The 19,321-nt window shown below is 45.4% G+C and overlaps 1 protein-coding gene across 6 annotated transcripts in view; it reads right to left on the bottom strand.

Annotated features, from left to right (window-relative positions):
• RAB3GAP1 (RAB3 GTPase activating protein catalytic subunit 1) overlaps positions 1–19,321 on the bottom strand; it is a 673,051-nt gene that overhangs the window by 41,038 nt on the left and 612,692 nt on the right. For all 6 annotated transcript variants that reach the window (XM_085645769.1, XM_085645771.1, XM_085645770.1 and 3 more), the window contains one exon: positions 16,623–16,725. In XM_085645769.1, coding sequence (XP_085501895.1) covers positions 16,623–16,725 — 103 coding nt within the window. The remainder of the gene's footprint in view (positions 1–16,622; positions 16,726–19,321) is intronic.

Genomic DNA, 19,321 nt, shown 5'->3' on the forward strand with positions numbered 1-19,321 from the left:
ATCCTGCCATTCTTTAAGAATTCCTATAAAGTCGGAAATGTACAAAGTGCAAACTTAATAGGATAAACTTTCATTTGTATTTCATTCGACTTTTCCGAATCTGGCACAGTTATTAAACACTGTATTGTATAAAGGATAAATGAAAAAACAACAATTGATGGACAGAATGCAGAACAATGTCATACATTCACCCCAGTACAGAGATCTGGGCCTAAATCCATCGTTTTTTTGCTCACCATGCCATTCCAGTTTGAACCCAGCCATATGCAAATCAGTCTTGACCCTGTGGCTCATGGGAACAGTCCAGCCCGAACTGCCAAGCCAGGTCCTCCCTGGACTGGAAACAAGCATCCTAGGACCGGTTTCGGGGTTTCACCCCTCTTCAGCCAGGATAGCTTGATTCCAGTGGCATGGAGAGCACGGGACTCACGTCTGAGCATACCCGACCCACTCGGGGTGACAAATGCAAAAACAACAATTGATGGACAGAATGCAGAACAATGTCATACATTCACCCCAGTACAGAGATCTGGGCCTGAATCCATCGTTTTTTTGCTCACCATGCCATTCCAGTTTGAACCCAGCCATATGCAAATCAGTCTTGACCCTGTGCCTCATGGGAACAGTCCAGCCCGAACTGCCAAGCCAGGTCCTCCCTGGACTCCCTTTTCGCCCTAAGTGGGATGGGTATTCCCAGACGTGGGACCCGTGCTCACTACGCCACTGGAGTCAAGCTATCCTGGCTGATGACGGCTGATAGCCAGAAACCGGTCCTAGGATGCTTGATTCCGGTCCAGGGAAGACATGGCTTGGCAGTTCGGGCTGGACTGTTCCCATGAGGCACAGGGTCAAGACTGATTTGCATATGGCCATGTCTAAACTGGGGTGGTGTGGTGGGCAAAAGAACGATGGATTTAACCCAGATCTTTTGACTGGGGGAGAATGTCTGCATTGTCAGCATTCCGTCCATCAATTGTTTGTTGTAACGCTTTTCGCCCTAAGTGGGATGGGTATTCCCAGACGTGGGACCCGTGCTCACTACGCCACTGGAGTCAAGCTATCCTGGCTGATGACGGCTGATAGCCAGAAACCGGTCCTAGGATGCTTGATTCCGGTCCAGGGAAGACATGGCTTGGCAGTTCGGGCTGGACTGTTCCCATGAGGCACAGGGTCAAAACTGATTTGCATATGGCCATGTCTAAACTGGGGTGGTGTAGTGGGCAAAAGAACGATGGATTTAACCCAGATCTTTTGACTGGGGGAGAATGTCTGCATTGTCAGCATTCCGTCCATCAATTGTTTGTTGTAACGCTTTTCGCCCTAAGTGGGATGGGTATTCCCAGACGTGGGACCCGTGCTCACTACGCCACTGGAGTCAAGCTATCCTGACTGATGACGGCTGATAGCCAGAAACCGGTCCTAGGATGCTTGATTCCGGTCCAGGGAAGACATGGCTTGGCAGTTCGGGCTGGACTGTTCCCATGAGGCACAGGGTCAAGACTGATTTGCATATGGCCATGTCTAAACTGGGGTGGTGTAGTGGGCAAAAGAACGATGGATTTAACCCAGATCTTTTGACTGGGGGAGAATGTCTGCATTGTCAGCATTCCGTCCATCAATTGTTTGTTGTAAAGGATAAATGAGCCAAACAAATAGTAATTTTGGATGCTGTCAATGGAGCCGTACAATGTCCACCACAAAATGCAAGTAAATGCGATTGCACACGGTGTGCGATTAATTGCTGGGAAGAGGGATACTAAATATAAATGCCCTGAATTTCACTCAATGATCGTCCCATCATTATCTTCGGCCAAATGCAATGGAGTTTAAATGTACATCACACTAGCTGTATGCAACATGGTATAACGCTATGTACAAAAAAATCCACTAGAGGGAACTGCAGAGCATCTATGAAATTCGGTTTGGTCGGTGGAATGTAAGCGATGTAAATATAACGCCCACTTTAATGGAAAGATAACAGTGGGAATGACAGTGAAAATTACATGCTGATCAGCATCAAAACGTCATGGGCCACAATCAAGAAATCCATTTTTTTTTTTAAATGAATGATGGATGTCTCTGTGGCGGCGCCACTGCATGCAGAACCCGGGGACAGAGCTCAGCATCTGGCACAGAGTTATTAAACACAGTATTGCATAGAAGAGAAATGAGGGAAACAGAGTAATTCTGAATGCTGTCAATGGAGGCGTACAACGTCCACAACAAAATGCAAGTAAATGCACTTGCACACGGTGTGCTGTGATAAAGGATGCTTTAAATGCATGCTTCCATCCAACAAAGCAAATGCTATTTAAAAGCATGCTTTAAATGCGTCCAGCCAGGGGAGGGCAATAAAAGCTAAACAATAAACGCTGTGCCACAATCAAATTAAAAAACATTCCACCAATCAATGAGAATGAATACTTGGGCCACGGGAGCCTGATAAGAGAAAAACACAAGGAAAACAAGACAAGAATGCCTACTACCACAACCTACAACCACCGGAAAGGAGGAAAAGAAAATTGACAAGCACACGGACCAATAAGAAGGAAAGGCGGGATGTAAGCCTCTTCTAAGATATATTTAATACAATAGATTTCGCAAGCGCTGTGCAAACGAAACCTAAAGATCACCTACATCAAAGTGTACACCATCAGCTTATTATAAGAAAGTGGGAAAAAAATTACTTAACTTTAACTCCATTTCTCCACCGTTGATTTCTTTCATAGATTCACATGCTTGAATCATTTTCTTTTGTCAAGATGGGAATTCCCGGTAGCTGCAAACGGTAATAAAATAGTCATAGGCCAAGCAACAGTGTTTGTTTAGTAGCCCAGCCACTTCATTTGCAACAATTCAAACTTCAGCCAGTGAGGTGGAAGTGCTGAGCTGTCGAATCCCCCTTGCAGCCACTATCACTCGGATTCATCGCTGCAAGTATGACGGATACATATAACAAGTAGTGGGCCTTTAACTGGGGAGGGTTCCATGTAGATCCATGAAAGATGTCCATGCTGGAGAACTGAAGTTATAGGTAAGTAACTCATTTATTTTCCAACACTGGATTTTTCATATATTCATATACTTGAATCAGAATAGTAAGCGGTACATCAAATGCAAATAAAGCAGGGAGCAGTCTCACATTTGATGAAATGGATTGCACAGGACTGCTTGACCCACTAAAGCGCTTTCTGGTGCATTCTCATCTTGGCATTAATTGTTTGAAAATACTTTGGTAAAACAACAACAAGGCTTTCTTTGTCCTCCCAAATTTCAATACTGTAGCCATTTAACTGTAACTGGGGAGTGTTTGAAACCTTTCAGGGCTAGATGTAAGGCAGGGCTTAATGGCGCGACATTGAGATAGGGTTAATTATACCAGTCACAGAAGCAACTCCATTTAGTGTTAAAAGTCAGTGTGGTAGCAAACGCCCATGCTTGTGCCATTATTTCTCTGCAGTTTGAAAAAATATTGAGTTGGCTGAACTCTAGGGGTCAAAAACCAAGTTTTCAGGCTGTGGTGGACAACCTGTACGTTGTGTCAGCAGAAGAGCTTGGGATGGTTCTTGAATTATATCTGTAGACCGCCGCAATAGATTGTTGTACCAGAATTCACATGGTCACATTTGGGCAATCAGTATGAGTAAGTGGTGAACCCCTTTCGCCTTCCTCAGCACTCTGGTGTTAATCTTTGAAGATGGCAGCGTGAGCGTCTCCAGAGCGCTCTGCCACGACCACCAAATATCCTGCATCTGGCTGCCAAAACACTGCCAGCGGCCCACAAAATCATGGCTGGAAGCCCCTCTGGGTGTACTGCAAACAATCGGAGCCCTTCGGTGATAACCGCAACTACGGGGAAGCGAGTCGGAACAGCGAAGGCTCCGGATCCGGGCTACGGACCCTCCCCACCAGACCTCTGCTGTAGGCGTACACAGGCGGGGGCGCCTGACCTGCTGCAAGCGGCCCTCACTGCTTACAACCTAAGAATTACCCAACGATCCCCCGGTGCCTGCAAAGTGACCGCGACAACACGGAGGAGTGTGGCTCAATGGTTAGAGCGGCAGACCCTGAAGCAGAGTTCTGGCCAGGGACCAGGGTTCGATTACCGCCTCGGCGGGGCTCGGGCTCAATTTCCTCGGACCTGTCTATTCTCGCCTCGGTGCCTATTCTAATCACGGGCCCCACGCTGCAACTCTGGGCAATAGCTTGCTTAGCCTCCACACCGGCCCCAACAGCGCTAAGGATGCCTGGCTTCACCCTGGGGGTGCCCAGGAGTGGACACTTCACAGGGAAAGCAAGGAGGGGTTCCACAACGGTATGAGTATCAGCGCCAGGAAACCGCAAAGGCGACACCGCAAGGTGGCCGTCTGGTGACAGTGCGCTCTATAAGTACCTTGACATTTATAACACTCTTCAGACTCAGCCTCGCCTGGTGAACATGCCGGGCGCTTGTGGGTGACGGCACCATTGACGAGAGGGTCCCGCACTTAAAAGCTGACGCGCAATAGAGACTGTGAGCCGGTGAGTGGGGGAGCGGAGTTAACATCCAGCGATCTGATTGGGAGTTCAGAGGAACAGAGGGTACCCAAATTAAGCCCACAAAAAAACAACCTCTGATAGCATTTTCAAGTGGGATACGCCTCGCCTGACCTCAAAATGGCACCCCGCCAGGGACATATCACCGTAGAGCGAGGATGACCGAGCAGTCGAGGGGGTCCCGATGTCCCATCTGGATAATTGAGCATACCTGATCAAGTCGAACCACTGAATTAGACGCAAGCCTAGCTGCAGAGTCTCGGGGTCAAACAGACTCAACTGTCTGACTGTAAGACGGCAGCCAAGCTACATACCCTTTCCTATCCTGCCATCCTCATTATCTCCACTCGCCCCCCTCTGGATTTAAGACCTTTGGTCACTTTATGATCTCTATTCTATCCAGGCGGAGACCGAAGCGCATGGCCGATTCCCGGTGGAGTTGCACAGACAGCTATAGGGGAGATTGGCTCCGGCACACCGCTATGGCCGTCACCTACCCAGCAAGACTTCGGACATTTGTCTCGTTGTTTTCTCTGCTGCTGTCTCCTCCCAGTGGGCTTCCAGCTCTCGTTGGTCTTGATTTTAAGTTTGTTAGTAACACTTGTCTCAACTATGTAATCATTCTGTAATTTAAGTGAATAAGTGGAAACCTGTATCTCGCTGTTTCCTTATGTAAAGTGCTCTGATACCTTCGGGTCTAGCTAGAGCTATATAAAACTCAAATAAATAAATAAATAAAAATAAACTCTGGGTTTGAAAGGAAATGATAGAAAGACGCAAGTGAAGATGTTCCACGTTGTCATCAACATGCATTGCCCTGGGACCCTGGCTGCCAGTACCTGCTGGTGTAGTACTGGCATTACTTGTTATGCAGGCTAGCAAATAGGTCTGGGAACCTCCACCACAGTAGAGCTTAAAGTGGGTGGGAGCACACTGCCTCTCATTCCAGCACAGTTCACCCATTGCATTCTGCTAAATGCAGTACACTTACTTCAAAGTTGCTGTAGTTTTTCACCAAAGTTGGTGTAGATAGTACTGTTATATCTAGACACTTGTTTCTGGGTTTAGTCCTTCATTAGTAGAGAGCAGAGTCAGTTAAGAACAGTAGCCTGGGGTTGCTGGAAATGCTGCCCAAGTCTTCACATGTCACAGTACCACTCAGCGGTGCATCCCAGGAGAGCTCCTCAGCTCGTTGCCTCAAGGGAGCCTTTCAAACAGAAAGAAGGATGGGAGCACACTGCTGCTCATCCTAGCACAGCTCACCCATTGCATTCTGGTAAATTCAGTATGCTTACTTCAAAGTTACTGTAGTTTTTCACCTAATTTGGTGCAGGTAGTGCGGTTATCTCTAGATTACACTAGAGCTGGTCTGAAATGCCTGAAGACCTACTACTATTTTGTGATGAATCGGCTGCATTTGGAGCAAGCAGAAAGGCACTAGTCCTATGCATGATAAACTTTGGCCCAACAATGATTTGTAAGTCTTGACTGGAATCAACTGACTTCAACAGAAGTGCATCGTCAATGCTCTGAGTTCTTCAACCCATTTCCCTGAGGGGAAAGCTTTGCTGAGTTGGCTGTCTAAGACTTCTGCTCCTAGAATCTGAGCTTTGTCGCCAGACAGATGGGAGACTTCTGCATGTTTATCGTCAGACCCGGATATGTTTACCGTTAGACCCGGAGGATGCAATTGGTCATGGAAGCGTGAGCCTCTTCCTTCTAATGAGCCTTTATGAGCCAAGCATCCAGGTACAGGTACACTAGGTGCCTTGTCTGCATAGGAAAGCAGATATGGGGACAAGGTAATTTATGAATATCAGGGAGGATTTAATGCCAAAAGAGAGGACTTTGAGGTGGTAGTGCAGCCCTGCCACAGAGAACCCAAGGTATTGTTTATCGTGTGGGTGTATAGGGACATGGATGGAGGAGTCCTGAAAGTCCAGGGAGATAAAGAACACACCTTCTTAATCCAACAGTGCACATGCTTCCTGCAATGTGATCATCCAAAATAATTATTTTTACAAAACTTGAAGGTCCAGGATATTTGTCCATTTATCCTGTCTTCCTCTTGACCAAGAAGAAGTTGGAAAAGAAGTCCAGATTTCTTAGGGGTTTCTGTACCTTCTCCATCGGTCATCCTTAGAGGAGGAGGTGTAGAATTTAATCTTGTAACTCCTACAAGTCAAGATGGTGCTCATTTCTGGATGAATGATTGGGAGGTTGTTCTCAAAATTCCAGTGTGTTTCTAGACTGAACGCTTTGGAGAACCAAGAGATATGTGTTTATCCTTGCCCATGTAGAGGCAAAACAGGAAATTCCCATCACTACCCCTAACACTCTATACCTGGGCTAGCATGGAGGCAGAATTGATAAAGTTAAGCTCTCTTGTGCTGTACTGGGAGTGAAATTGGGATTGGGAAATGGCCACTCTTCTTCCCCATTAGCTGCTAGCTTTTTGCAGGCTATGTTCACCCATTGGGTATATGATATGGCCGCGTCATCCACATCTGTTGGCTAGGACTGCGCGCTGGTATTAAGCAGTTCTTGTAATTCGGCACCCACCATTTTATCCCAGGCCCTTATTTTTATCTGCTTTGGCCTTTCCCTGAATTTGCAGGATGGTGAAAAAAAGCATTTGATATATCCATCACTATAAATTATGGACGCTGAAGCATCAGCCGCTTCTATCATTAGGGCTTTAGCCTCTTCTCTCCTATCTTATGGAATTAAGTCTATAATAGGTGAGTTTCATGCCACATTTGGCAGCCATATCAGCCTAGGATGGCCAGTGTGTTTGATGCCTTAAAAAAAGATCCTGCAATAAAAGTCACTACTTTGAAGAGTGCTCTGTCTGAGTGGGATAATGTGGCAAACAATATCAAGGGTAATCAGCAGTGACCTGGTAGTCAAACAAGATCCAATGGTGGCACCCTTGGCAAAGCTAGTCATCAGGCACTGTCCAAGCAGCATACTAGGCATTGTGCAAACTCAATATGTGCCACTATCCAGCACATCCAAGCAGTTGTTCTGTTTGACAGAGAAAGTGATGCAGGCAAAAAGATCTTTACTTCTGCCCTCTACAATGCTTCTTTCACTTGCATTCAGCAAATCAAGGAAGCTATGGGCCAGTGGCAGCATCATTAAGACAATTCTGAAGCGTTGGCTTTGGATCACACCACTCTTTTCTTTCTGCTCCCTAAAACTCTGACACCCCATCACTTCATTGATGGCATGAATAAGAAAAGCACACAAAAGGTGATGGGAGTAATGCTTGCAATAAGTCTATCCACTGGCATTCGCTTGGGTAGTATTTTAACCCAGGACTCTTTTGCCCACCATGCCACCTCAGATGAGACCCGGCCGTATTCAAATCAGTCTTGGTCCTGCTCCAATAGGACAGTCCAGACTGAACTGCAGATAAAGCTTGGAATCACTGTGCCTAGATAAGGAGCTGGGTTTTAAGTGAAGGAATAAGATGGTCTTCCACTTCCAGGTGCAAAGTCCCTCCCCTAACCATGATAGCTGAATCAAGTTAATAGTTGTTATCCATGACCAGGAGAAAAACTATTTCATGGCCAAGTAATTTCACTTTTTCCAGAGTTACTTGCAGGGTATTGCCGGTGGGGATAAACTTTAGGTGGGATGAGTGGATCCTCTCAAAGTCACAACACAAAAGGGTGCTCATGACAGTACTAGAGGCAAAAAACGGTCCCATGCTCTTTTTTTGCTTAATAGTGAGAGGAATTTTTCCTGCAGGATTAGTGTTCCCTTATTCTTCATGCAACCCAAGCGGTTCTGAAAGGACCTCGAATTAATGGTTGCACACAAAGAGAAAGAGAGTACTGAATGACTGTTTCATAAATAAGAGGTACACAGATTACCCTTGAGAGCTACAACAGTCAGTAACAAGACATATATGGCTGAAATGAGGAATGTTACAGCATAAGCTGCCCTTGTTAAGGGGAAAGGATTGAAAGATCCACAGGGTACTGGGTCCTAGGCAATTTGTGAACCAGGTCTGAACCAGGCAATTTGACAGAAAAAAGGAGACTAACGTGGATTTTCATACATGCAGGAAATGAACAAGTGTAACAGCATTACATGCACGCATGCATGAGCTGTACTGATACACAAACTCTGTTTTTACCACAAGGGGCCCAGTATTACAAAGTTTATTGTAAGAAAGACCGAGTAAGTTGAGACATGTAATATCACTTCATGTACACCCTTGCTGTTTGTTTAAAAATGATCAGCAGATTCCATATACTGTGTATTCTCCCATTCAGAGCTACCCAAACTTAAAATGCTTCTTATTTACCCTACACAAATGTATTTCACCAAGTTCAACTTGGTACAATTTGTGTTGGAGAAACTAATAGGTCTGTGTGAAACTTACACTATCAAATTGTAATTCAAATTGTAATAGGGGGTCTTACAGATGTCTGAACCCCCCAAAATATCATGTAGCAAGACACTAATGTCTAGAAATGCAAAGGCTAATGCATCCTGGATATGCAAAATGGTCCACTGTTGTGCCTTAGATGTTGAATCTCACCACTGGAAGCATAGTAGGACCTTACTTTCAGTAAATTATTAAAACATGTTTTATACTTGTCTGCCTTGCTATTTTATTGGGGTTTCTAATGATGAGGTTACATTGTCTTTTTCTAGAAGAAAATGTTCAACTTTAGAAAAGTAAGGTACAGGTGATGGGCTGGAAAAACAATAAAGTACAGGAGATGGGCTGGAGAAACATATATTTGTTATTTCAACTTTATCTTTGAAAAACATCTTATTGCGCTAGAAGGAAACTGCATGTTTGTGTATGGGGTTTAGATGCTTTGACATCAAGTTTGTTGGAGGCTTGTGCTAGTTCTTTAATCATTTTCAGCAAAGGTAGCCACTACAATTTTATAGAAAGTACCACGTTTTTTTAAGACCAGTTCTGAAAATGTTGGATGTTTTGTAATATAAGCTGTTGAGACACTTATCCATCTGGAGTTCTGGCACTTCTCAGTATGTGCTTTTGTTTGGTTCAAACAGACATACTGGGTATGTCAACCTTATTTTGGTTTTGCATGGAGCTTGCATAATGTGACATAATAAAGAAGGCAATCTGCTTAGAATTGTCCATGAGACGAGAGACCATAGGAATGCTACTAAGGAACTAACAGAACATTATCATTACATCTAAGGCACAACAGTTATTTTCTAAACATGTTTTGAAGCCATATTAAAAGAAAAGAATCCATCAATGTGGATAGCTTAGCGTAGGCTGTAAAAATTGTAAATTCTTAAAAGGGGGAAAAGAGCTAGAAAGTCAATTGTTCACCCTCACTCCCAAGATCACCTGTCATGGGGCTTGCAATCAAAATCTAAATTACTTACCTTATGTAACAATCTTTCTGGTGGAAACTATCTACTTGCAGATCCCTGACCTATTCTATATCGCAGGCCCCAGACTAGATTTGTAAACTTCAGACACAGCTCTCCTATGCCAGTAGGGGTACTGTCTGCATTTTAACGCCAGAGCGAGGTTGTGGTGATGATACTAGAGCCATATAGCATCCATCTTGTTGCCCTAATACCAGTTCCCAAACCATTTTCCTTACCCTCAGAGGCTAGAGAATGACATCAACTGCTGTAGAACTGAAATGCAGCAATCTAAGCTGGAGGTTTATAACTGAGGGTCAAAGCCATCCTTTAGAACAGGTAGACTGGGGAGAAAGGTGAAGGCCACCACAAATATGGTTACTAAACTTTGCTTTTTCATCCAATGTACATTTCTACTGCAGATTCCTCGCTTGGTAAGTAGATTCAAAAACAGTATAATGCCTACCTGGTGGATCTGAAGAATAGTAAGAATAGGAGATCCTTTAACACCCACAGTTTGCATTTCCTGCTAATTTCTGACACCAAACAATCATGTGTGGTATAGGCGTGAGAGGAAGCCCATGTCGCCTCATGATAGGTTTTTGGCTCAGGAACACCCCTGGGCAAAGCGAAGATGGAAGACTCTACACTGGTGGAATGGGCCTGTAGTCTCAGGCGGTTCCTTTTTGGTTAAGGTGTAGCACATTTTGGTGCACAAAATGATGCAGCAGAACACAATCCTCTTCTGGAATACCGTGTCCTTCTTGCTGCCACTGTACCCACAAAAAGATGGTAATCGGACCTTATCTCTTATGTGTCAATGCAGTAACTGACTGCCAACCTGCAGCTCAGTTTGTTCAACCTCTCTTGCTCCTTGATGGGATTAGGAGGAGTGGAAAAAGCAGGGAGGGTAATTGATTGTCTTAGGTGAAAAGTGGTCACCATCTTGGGAAGGAAAGACCCTTTAGTTCAGAGGGCAAGTTTACTGGAAAGAAGCATGTGTACGGCAGACAGACACTGTGCCTGCAATTCCCTAACCTGCCTTGCCAAGGTAATCGCAATAAGAGAAACAGCTTTAAGTGTCAATAACAGCAACTGACAACTGTGAAGGGGTTCCAAAGAAGCACCATGATAAAGATCAAAACTAAAGTAAGATCCTGTTGGGGCATTTCAACAGGAGTGGATGGCAAAATGAAGCAACAATGTACCCTTAGTCGGAACCTACGACACAGTCCTGCTTGGCCCAGCGACAGCACAAGTCAGAGGATCTCAGAAACATGAGCCCTGAAGGTATACACATACTGCTGAGCACACCAAGTGACAAATCTATTTCACCTTCCAGAAGAGATGAATTTGGCTGCGGGCAACAAACCTATAGAATCCCGGCATGCACCTCTGGTGGCATCTGGAAGGAGCTCAGGAGTCCCAGCACAATCTCCAGGCTTGAAGTTGGTGGTTCTGCAGGTTGGGGTGCAGAACCTTCACTTCTGACTGGGAAAGGAGATTTGCCTTAAGAACACCACAGATTTGGGTGCGGGTACAGGATGAGGCCCAGGATGTCTGTGTGCCACTCTCTTATTAGCTAGTCCAGTGCGATGATGACTTCTGGACGGACTGACCGCAAAGGGAAGGGAGGAAGACCTTCAGCGTCAGCCGAACTGCCTTCAGTTCAAGCAGGTTGATGTGAAGTACCTGCTCGTTTGGAGACCAAAGGCGCTTGATCTCTACTCCTTCCAGTTGAACATCCAACTAAAAGTGGAATCATCCATCACTATTGTGGCCAGTGCTGGTGGAGGGAAGAATTCAGTATTCCTCTAGCGACCACCATACCAGAAACCACTAACTGCTAAGACATCACTTGGGAGCCCTCATGTGCCAGGGTGCATGCATTAACAGAAGGATGCAGCACACCAGCAGATTTAGGAGGCAGAGAACCGTCATGACTAGAATCCAAGCTCCCTTCAAAAACATCCGAATCATATCCCGAATGTCTTGGATCCTCTGTGAAGAAGGAAAAGCTTGGAGCAATATTGTGTCCACTACTGCCGCCATGATTAGAAGGTGCTGAGAGCTCTAGGTGAGGCTTGGACATGTTGATGGAAAAACAAAAGTCAAGCAGCATGCTGCTGCCTGCTGGTGAAGTAACACCATCTGCAGCGACCTTACATTGAGAAGGCAATCCTCCAGATATAGTACACAGAGATCCCCGACCTCATGAGATGTGCCGCTATCACAGCCATCACCTTTATGAAGACTTGAGGTGCTGAATGTAGTCCAAATGAGAGGACCACAAACAAGTAGTGGATGGACCCATGCACCAAATGCAGGTACCTCCTGTGCGGCTGCAGAATTGGTATGTGTGCATCCTACGAATTGAGGGACACTATACAGTCTCCTCCTCCTCATGCCAGAAGGACTTGACCCAGGTATAGCATCTTGAATATTTCCTTGTGAAAGTAAAGGTTCCAAAGCCTGAGGTCTTCTTGGGAACCTGAAGTACAGAGAATACCACCCTTCCCAATTTCCTGCTCTGATACTAACTCCACCACTTCTTTCTGAAGCAGGCCTGGAACTTCTGCTGTAGAATTGGCAGATGGTCATCTGTGTGAAGGGATAGTTGGGGTGGTATGTGAGCGAAGGGTGTTGTTGGAAAGGTAGGGTATAACCCCTTTCTATTATCTGAAGGACCCACTGGTCTGATGTTATGGCCTTCCAGGCCTGGTAAAAGGAGGATACCTGTCCTCCAATGGGCTGCACATGCTTCTTCAAGGAGGAACTAAAGCATATTTCCATGTGGCGCAGAAGAGAAAGGAGGAGGAGGGTTTGTTGGCGTCTCGCTCGAGAGAACACACAATGTTCTGAGAGGCCTATAATCTTTTACAGGTGACACTAAACCTAATGATCAAGCTGTGGCCTTTCGCTCCTTAAATCTTTCTAGGACAGTATCTGCTTTGTCTCTGAAGAGATGCATGCCATCAAAGCATGTTCATGAATGTGGCCTGGACTTCCCCCGAGAACTCCACAGACCTGAGCAAAGTGCAACTGACTAGGGATATTGATGACCTGAACAAAAGGTCTGCCATGTCTAGCCCAGCCCTTATAATATGATTGAATGCATCCTGGCTATCAAAGACCATCTCTGCAAATCAGGCACTATCATGGTTATCATGTTCCATAGGACGTGCGTGTATCTCAGTAGGAGCCAGGTGGCATTTAGTGAATGTAGTGTCAGGTTGCCTTCTGCAAAAACATTATTTCCCACAACCTCCAATTTCTTTAGATTCTCTTTCTAATGGGTAGGTAGTAAAAGAAGGTGGATTTGGCTTGGTGCAGTAAGAGGCCTGAATTACTAGGCTTTAACAATAAAGGGTGAACAGATCATGCTAGGTCCTCTTGTGGAAGTCAGTGTCTTCTTGTCACTATATGGCTCACTGCTGGGGCCGATATGGGCTTCTTTCAGGTGTATTTTACTGGATCATAGGGGCCTCATGAAATGGTAAGAACAGCTCTGTAGAAGAAAGGGTGGATGGTTGGACCTTATTAAAAAAATTTAACCTGAACTACACAGATGGAAGGGGCAACTCTAGCACCTCAGCTTTTCTTTTGAGGACAATGTAGAAATAAGCCACCTCTGTAGGTGCTAGCCCTGGAGAGGCACTATGGGCCTGATTACAATCTTGGCGGATGGGATACTCCATCACAAATGTGACAGATATCCTGTCTGCCAAATTACAATGCCATTATATCCTATGGAACTTGTTATACGGTGGACGGGATATCGGTCACGTTTGAGGTGCCCAGTCCACTGGCATTCTGTTGTGCCAGTTAATCAGCAGTATGGATGGAGTGGGTCAAAGCAAATAAACCACTTCACTGCTGTCATCAATGGCCTCTTGTGGTCTCCAAGGCATTTGCTTAGGGTCAGAATCAAATCAAAAGATATAGAGCATGATTTGCCAATAACATTGGGAAGGATCAGCACTTTCTTCCCTACATCTTTCTTTCTACACTGCCATTCAGCCTCTCATCTGGATCAAAGGGTCTTGTAGGTTTTCTGTTTAGTTCTGAGGAAGCCACAGGATTGTTGGGGCCAGTAGCTGCAGCAGTGGCATTAGCAGTGGCACCAGCGGAGGAATAAGTGGCAAGGGTTCAGGCACTAGTACGACTACAGCTGGTGCAAGAAGAGTTCCTAACGGAATAATGGGTACACACAGCACCTGGGAAGGACCTGCAGGCAGGATACCGAGTGGAAACCCAAAACGTTGCATGAAGCCTAACGGCACTCTATAGTGGACCAGCGCACACTGGAACATATCCAGCATAGCTTTGAGGAGGGCTGAATCAGCCCCCTAACGTTGAGAACTCAGGGTACCCTGGCGCCGAAAAGGGCATTGAGAGGGGTGGGATTGGAACGGACCTTCGAACTGGTGTCACCTGCAACAGAGGAGGTGGTTCCTGAGGCAGTAAGCCAACTAGCTGTAGCACCAGTTTCGAAGATGACTCTGCCCGAGTAGGAGAAGGTTAAGGAGATTTACTCCTAGACTTCGGGCGACGTCAAGGTCAGTACCCATATTTTCTCTTCTTATTTTACTTCCTCTTTTATCTTTTGAGGACTTGAAGGATGGCAAAGAATGGTAAGACCTGGTCCTGGAGCGTGAACAACGTCGAGCCTGATGGTCAGCGTCATGTGGACCATAAAGAGTTTGGTCTTGCACTCTTATGGCCTTTGGATTCATACTGCGACACTGGTTGCAGGGCCTTGAATTATGTCTCAATCCTAGGCACCACAGACACACCTCATGTGGATCAGTGATAGACATCTACCCGTCGCAGTTGCAATAGGCGTAAACACCGAGTTTGTAGGGGGTGACATCCCCAAAACACTAAACTTGAAGAAAATTGGTCTAAAAGAAAATCTCGGAATCACCAAAGTGACAAGAAACAAGGAGAGAAGCTCTGTGTCAAAGGGTGTGAAAAAAAAGATGGCAGTGCGCCAGCATGGGCACTATTTGGTTCCAGTTATGTCCGTGACTTTCCTTTTGGCCTGGAGATGGAGCCGGCGCCACTTGAGGAATCTGCAAATAGAAGTATCCTTCGGAAATCAGATTAATGATAACGAAGCTTCGATTTCATCCAACTCAAATTTATAAAAAAATACAGGTGGACAGCTACACATAATACAACAGGCAGTGTTGTATAAGTAATTTAGATTTGAATGATATTAAGAATGTTGTCTTTTTTGTGTCTTGGCGACTTGTTAGCAATAAGAAAGAGGCTCCTGCATACAATATTTACGCAATAGAAGATTCAAAAGATTTGGATGACAACCTGTTTACATGTATACACTTTAGTCTTAGTCAATTCAATAAGAATATTGAATGCTTCCTCAGTCCACATAAATTAGTCAGTACCATCAAAATAACCTGAGCATGTCAAAGAACAATTACGGAATCCTTGCACTTTGCTGTATATTTCGAGGTAGCCAATTATATAAATGTTTGGCTTGCAATTTTGTTTCATGTGAATCTGATATGTTTTAGATTTTGACATTGAATTTGTATGCCACATTGCAGATATGGAATGATTCTTTCACGATAAATCTGTAATTTGCGACTCATATGCAACATATCAAATTAACATTACCTACAATGATGCACGATTGATGATGCGTATGAGCAGCATTTTATAATATTATATCTGTTTTCATGCAATGCCAACGACAAATTTATATGTATGTACCTTCTAATAAGGAATGCCAATAAAACAGAATTACATTTTATAGCTGGTCCTTCTCAATTATTTCTACCTTTAAATTATACATTTATTCAAACATTTTGTTATTGTCTATTTGGTTATTTTAAATCGTATACAAAGTCTCACAACTCTTTTTGGTTAAGGTATTCCTAATGAGTGTATAAAAACAGGTATTGTGGTGCCCCTTGTTTATACCCTATGAAAATATAAGCACCAGGTGAGAAAGGAAATATAATTAACAAAACAAGCATTCTTTAGGCGGACTTCATCAACACAGACAATGTCATTAAAATGCTAATTCCTTCAAAAGGAATTTTCTGTTTCCACTTGTGAAGAGTGTATTTGGTATTACTGGAAAAGAGGTAAAGAGACATTTTTATTTCTCATTTCATGAAAACTAAACCGTGTCCCTTCTGGCCAACTCTCAAGAATATATATACATCACTGAGGAGGATCACAGAGTAATTTTAGGCTTTCCAGGAGAGAGACACAGAAGATCGAGTGAAGAAGAGAGATATGGTCCCCTACGTTTGGGCTCATGTAATCCTAAAATACATACTCGGGTGGGCATATATTGCAGCATGGCTAAACACATTTATTTCTTTTGAAAATAAAATAACTTTAAAAAAGAATGTATACACATAACAGTTGAAACTAATTTCACAATGCTGATGAAAGCACTCCAGCAATCCTATAAGGACAGTAATATTCCACATCTCAAAGGGATGCATACTCTACAAAAAAACAAAACAATTAAGACTGAGAAATCTAACTGGTTGCTGTTCCCAATTGGTTTTCATATGGGGCTTGCTTGTTTACAAATGTATATACACATTTAATGGACCCTGGACATCTACATACTACTCATTAAAAAATACAGTCCATAATATCACCGGAACGTAAGTTGCAAATTGCAAGAAATTTAACACAATATAATAAAATAAATAATTCTCACTTACCCTTTGAGCATTGACAAACAGCTTGTGAATGATACTACCAGCAGGACCCCGCCCTGCTCCTACTACTAAAACTTCTGGTTGGTCCAGGAGACAGCTCACAAACCTACCATCAAGAGTTAACAGAAAACAGGAAAACATTAGCAGTAGTTTTTCAGGTTTATCGTACTAACAAATAATTTAGTCATGTGGAATTCCCAAAAACATTTTTCATTTTATAACTATTATTTTATTCAAGAAAATACTCAATGGCACAGCACTGGTGGGGTTCTAAGTCACCCATATAGGACTCCTATGTAAATTCAATTAAAGAGATTAGCAATTCTGTGTGATAGAAGTCTTTTAAAAGATATTGGCAGGATATGAGGGAAAAACCATTCAGGAAATAAAACCTGTCTTTATTTATACGGACATACTGCTTTTCTTCTTCAAACTAGCTGCATTCCTATGCATGAAGGCAGGAATCAAGGCACTGCACGGAATAAGAAACAAATGATTTACCTATCACTTCAGTTCTCATGCATTGGTATCATAAATCAATCAATCAATCAGGGATTGTAAAGCGCGGCTACTAACCCACGAGGGTCTCAAGGCGTTGGGGGAGGGGGGCTGCTGGTCCGTCTGCGCTATGGTGTTGAGTTGAAGAGCCAGGTCTTGAGGTCCTTCCTGAATTGGGTCAGCAACCGGGATTGTCTGAGGCGGGTTAAATAGATTCACAATCTTAAATCTTTCTGTGTCGACGGGCTGGGTGTCCCTGTGAGATGTTATGCAGACAGTAGAGCTTCGATACTCCGCTGGTGGTGCAGGACCACTACAGGGATCCCGGTACTGCGACGGAGGTGATCCGCCAGCAGATCTGAGTGGGTAGAAATGTTCGCCGGATTCCCTAGGCGACCTGTGGCACTGCGCAGCGAGGCGGGCCACTGCCCGGCCTCTGTCATAACCTGGAGGTCTGACGCAGTTCGGCGGAGGGTGCGCCTAGCGGCTCGGCCGGACCTTCGCTTAGCCCTCTATCATCAGCTGGACCTGCTTCATGGGTGCTACTGCACCATCCACGAACTCTGGTGCCCCAGAGGTGGTCCCGTGATCCGCGGAGCACAGAACCCGGTGGCGGTGGTGAGATTTCAGGATGGACTCTGCCTGCCTGACGTGCTAAGGGTCCTGTGAGGCCCTACCTGAGCACGAGGCGTGGAAACCATTAACTGGAGTGGCATCGGTGGAGTATCACCAAGAATGACACAGGAGAAAAGACCTAGCCTCGCCCGGTTGTAAAAGCATCGGAACCACAGAGGACAGCCTGTTGCAGCCCATGGGGTGAGTGTTATTCCCCTCCTCCCCCCGGGGTTTGCAGAGGTGATATAGCGGCAGAGCTGGTGCAGATACGTGGAGGGGGCCACATCTCTGGGGCACGCCCCACACAATAGCAATCTAAAGGAGACACGTGTTGGCTTGGAGGGCCCAGTGGCAGGGGAAGAGTACACCTACTTTGGCGCTTTCGCGAGGCCGCAAGGACACCTGGCTGGATCTCCTGCAACAAAGGAGCGCTCTGAGTGGAGCCAGCTCAGCAGCGCAAGGTGGCGGACTACACATTGTGGAACCATTTTTCAGGATCAGTGCACAATGGTTTTGGGCTGGGGTCTCCCATTCTGCCCCGGGCCCTCTGATTGTTTCCAGCGTGGGAGGAACAGTGCCCCCTGGGCTTTGCCTTGCATTAGCATAGATTGGAGCGAGGCCTGTTGAGCGACCGGCAGTGAGAACCGCTCCTGCGGTGTGTGAATTCAGAGGCACATCGCCTTCCTGTCTTGGGATCACTCAGGGACCCGGCGGGGTCCCCATACATCCTAAGATCTCGACGCTGTTTGTTAGCACGTGAGGGGCGACGCCAGGACATTCCTCTGGCGGAGGCCAAAGGTAAAAAGGTTTGCTCTGCGTGGGACCTCCTTATGAAGTCTGCCGGGGACTCACAGAACGTCGGCCCGGCTGCTAGAGGGGAGGGCTCTGAGGGGGATGTCGCACGGGGATTTCTGGCATTCCGGTTTGCCTCCCAATGTGAGGACATCATGGCCATTAAAACAGACCTGCAGGCTGACCTTTGGGAAGTGAGAAGAGACCTGGATGCAGTGGGTGAGAGAGTAGCTGCTCTGTAGGATTTGATGACAGTCAGGGACGATGAAATCGCCGCTCTCCAGCAAGAAATTATACGTCTGCAAGACCAGCTACTAGATCTTCAAGCACACTCGGAAGACTTAGAGAACAGGTCTCGACAGAATAATGTTCTTGTACGTGCAATCCCTACTGGGACGGAAGGTGAGGACCTGGAGGGGTATGTCCAGGCACTTTTTCCTGCAATCCTGAATATTTCCGAGGAGTCGACAGTCAAAGTTGGCCGGTGTCATCGAGTGGGTCCCCCTGCAGAAGTTCTTGTGTGTGTACATGACTTTAAGGTGAAGGATGAGATTCTCAAGGCGGCCCAGACCGGTCAGCCCTTACACTTCAGAGCTCATACTCCACAACTCTTCCAGGACCTGGCAGCTAGCACTCTTCAAAAACAGAGAGATTCCCGCCCAGTAACTAATCACCTTAGATCTGCAGGTATAACTTACTCCTGGGGTCACCCGTTTCGCCTCATCTTTCGTCATGAAGGGAAGCTTCACCAACTTCGCTCATTGACCGCGGCTTGTAAGCTGCTTAACTTTGATATA

The sequence above is a fragment of the Triturus cristatus genome, chromosome 3_1 (assembly GCF_964204655.1).
Source record: "Triturus cristatus chromosome 3_1, aTriCri1.1, whole genome shotgun sequence".
Taxonomy (NCBI): Eukaryota; Metazoa; Chordata; class Amphibia; order Caudata; family Salamandridae; genus Triturus; species Triturus cristatus.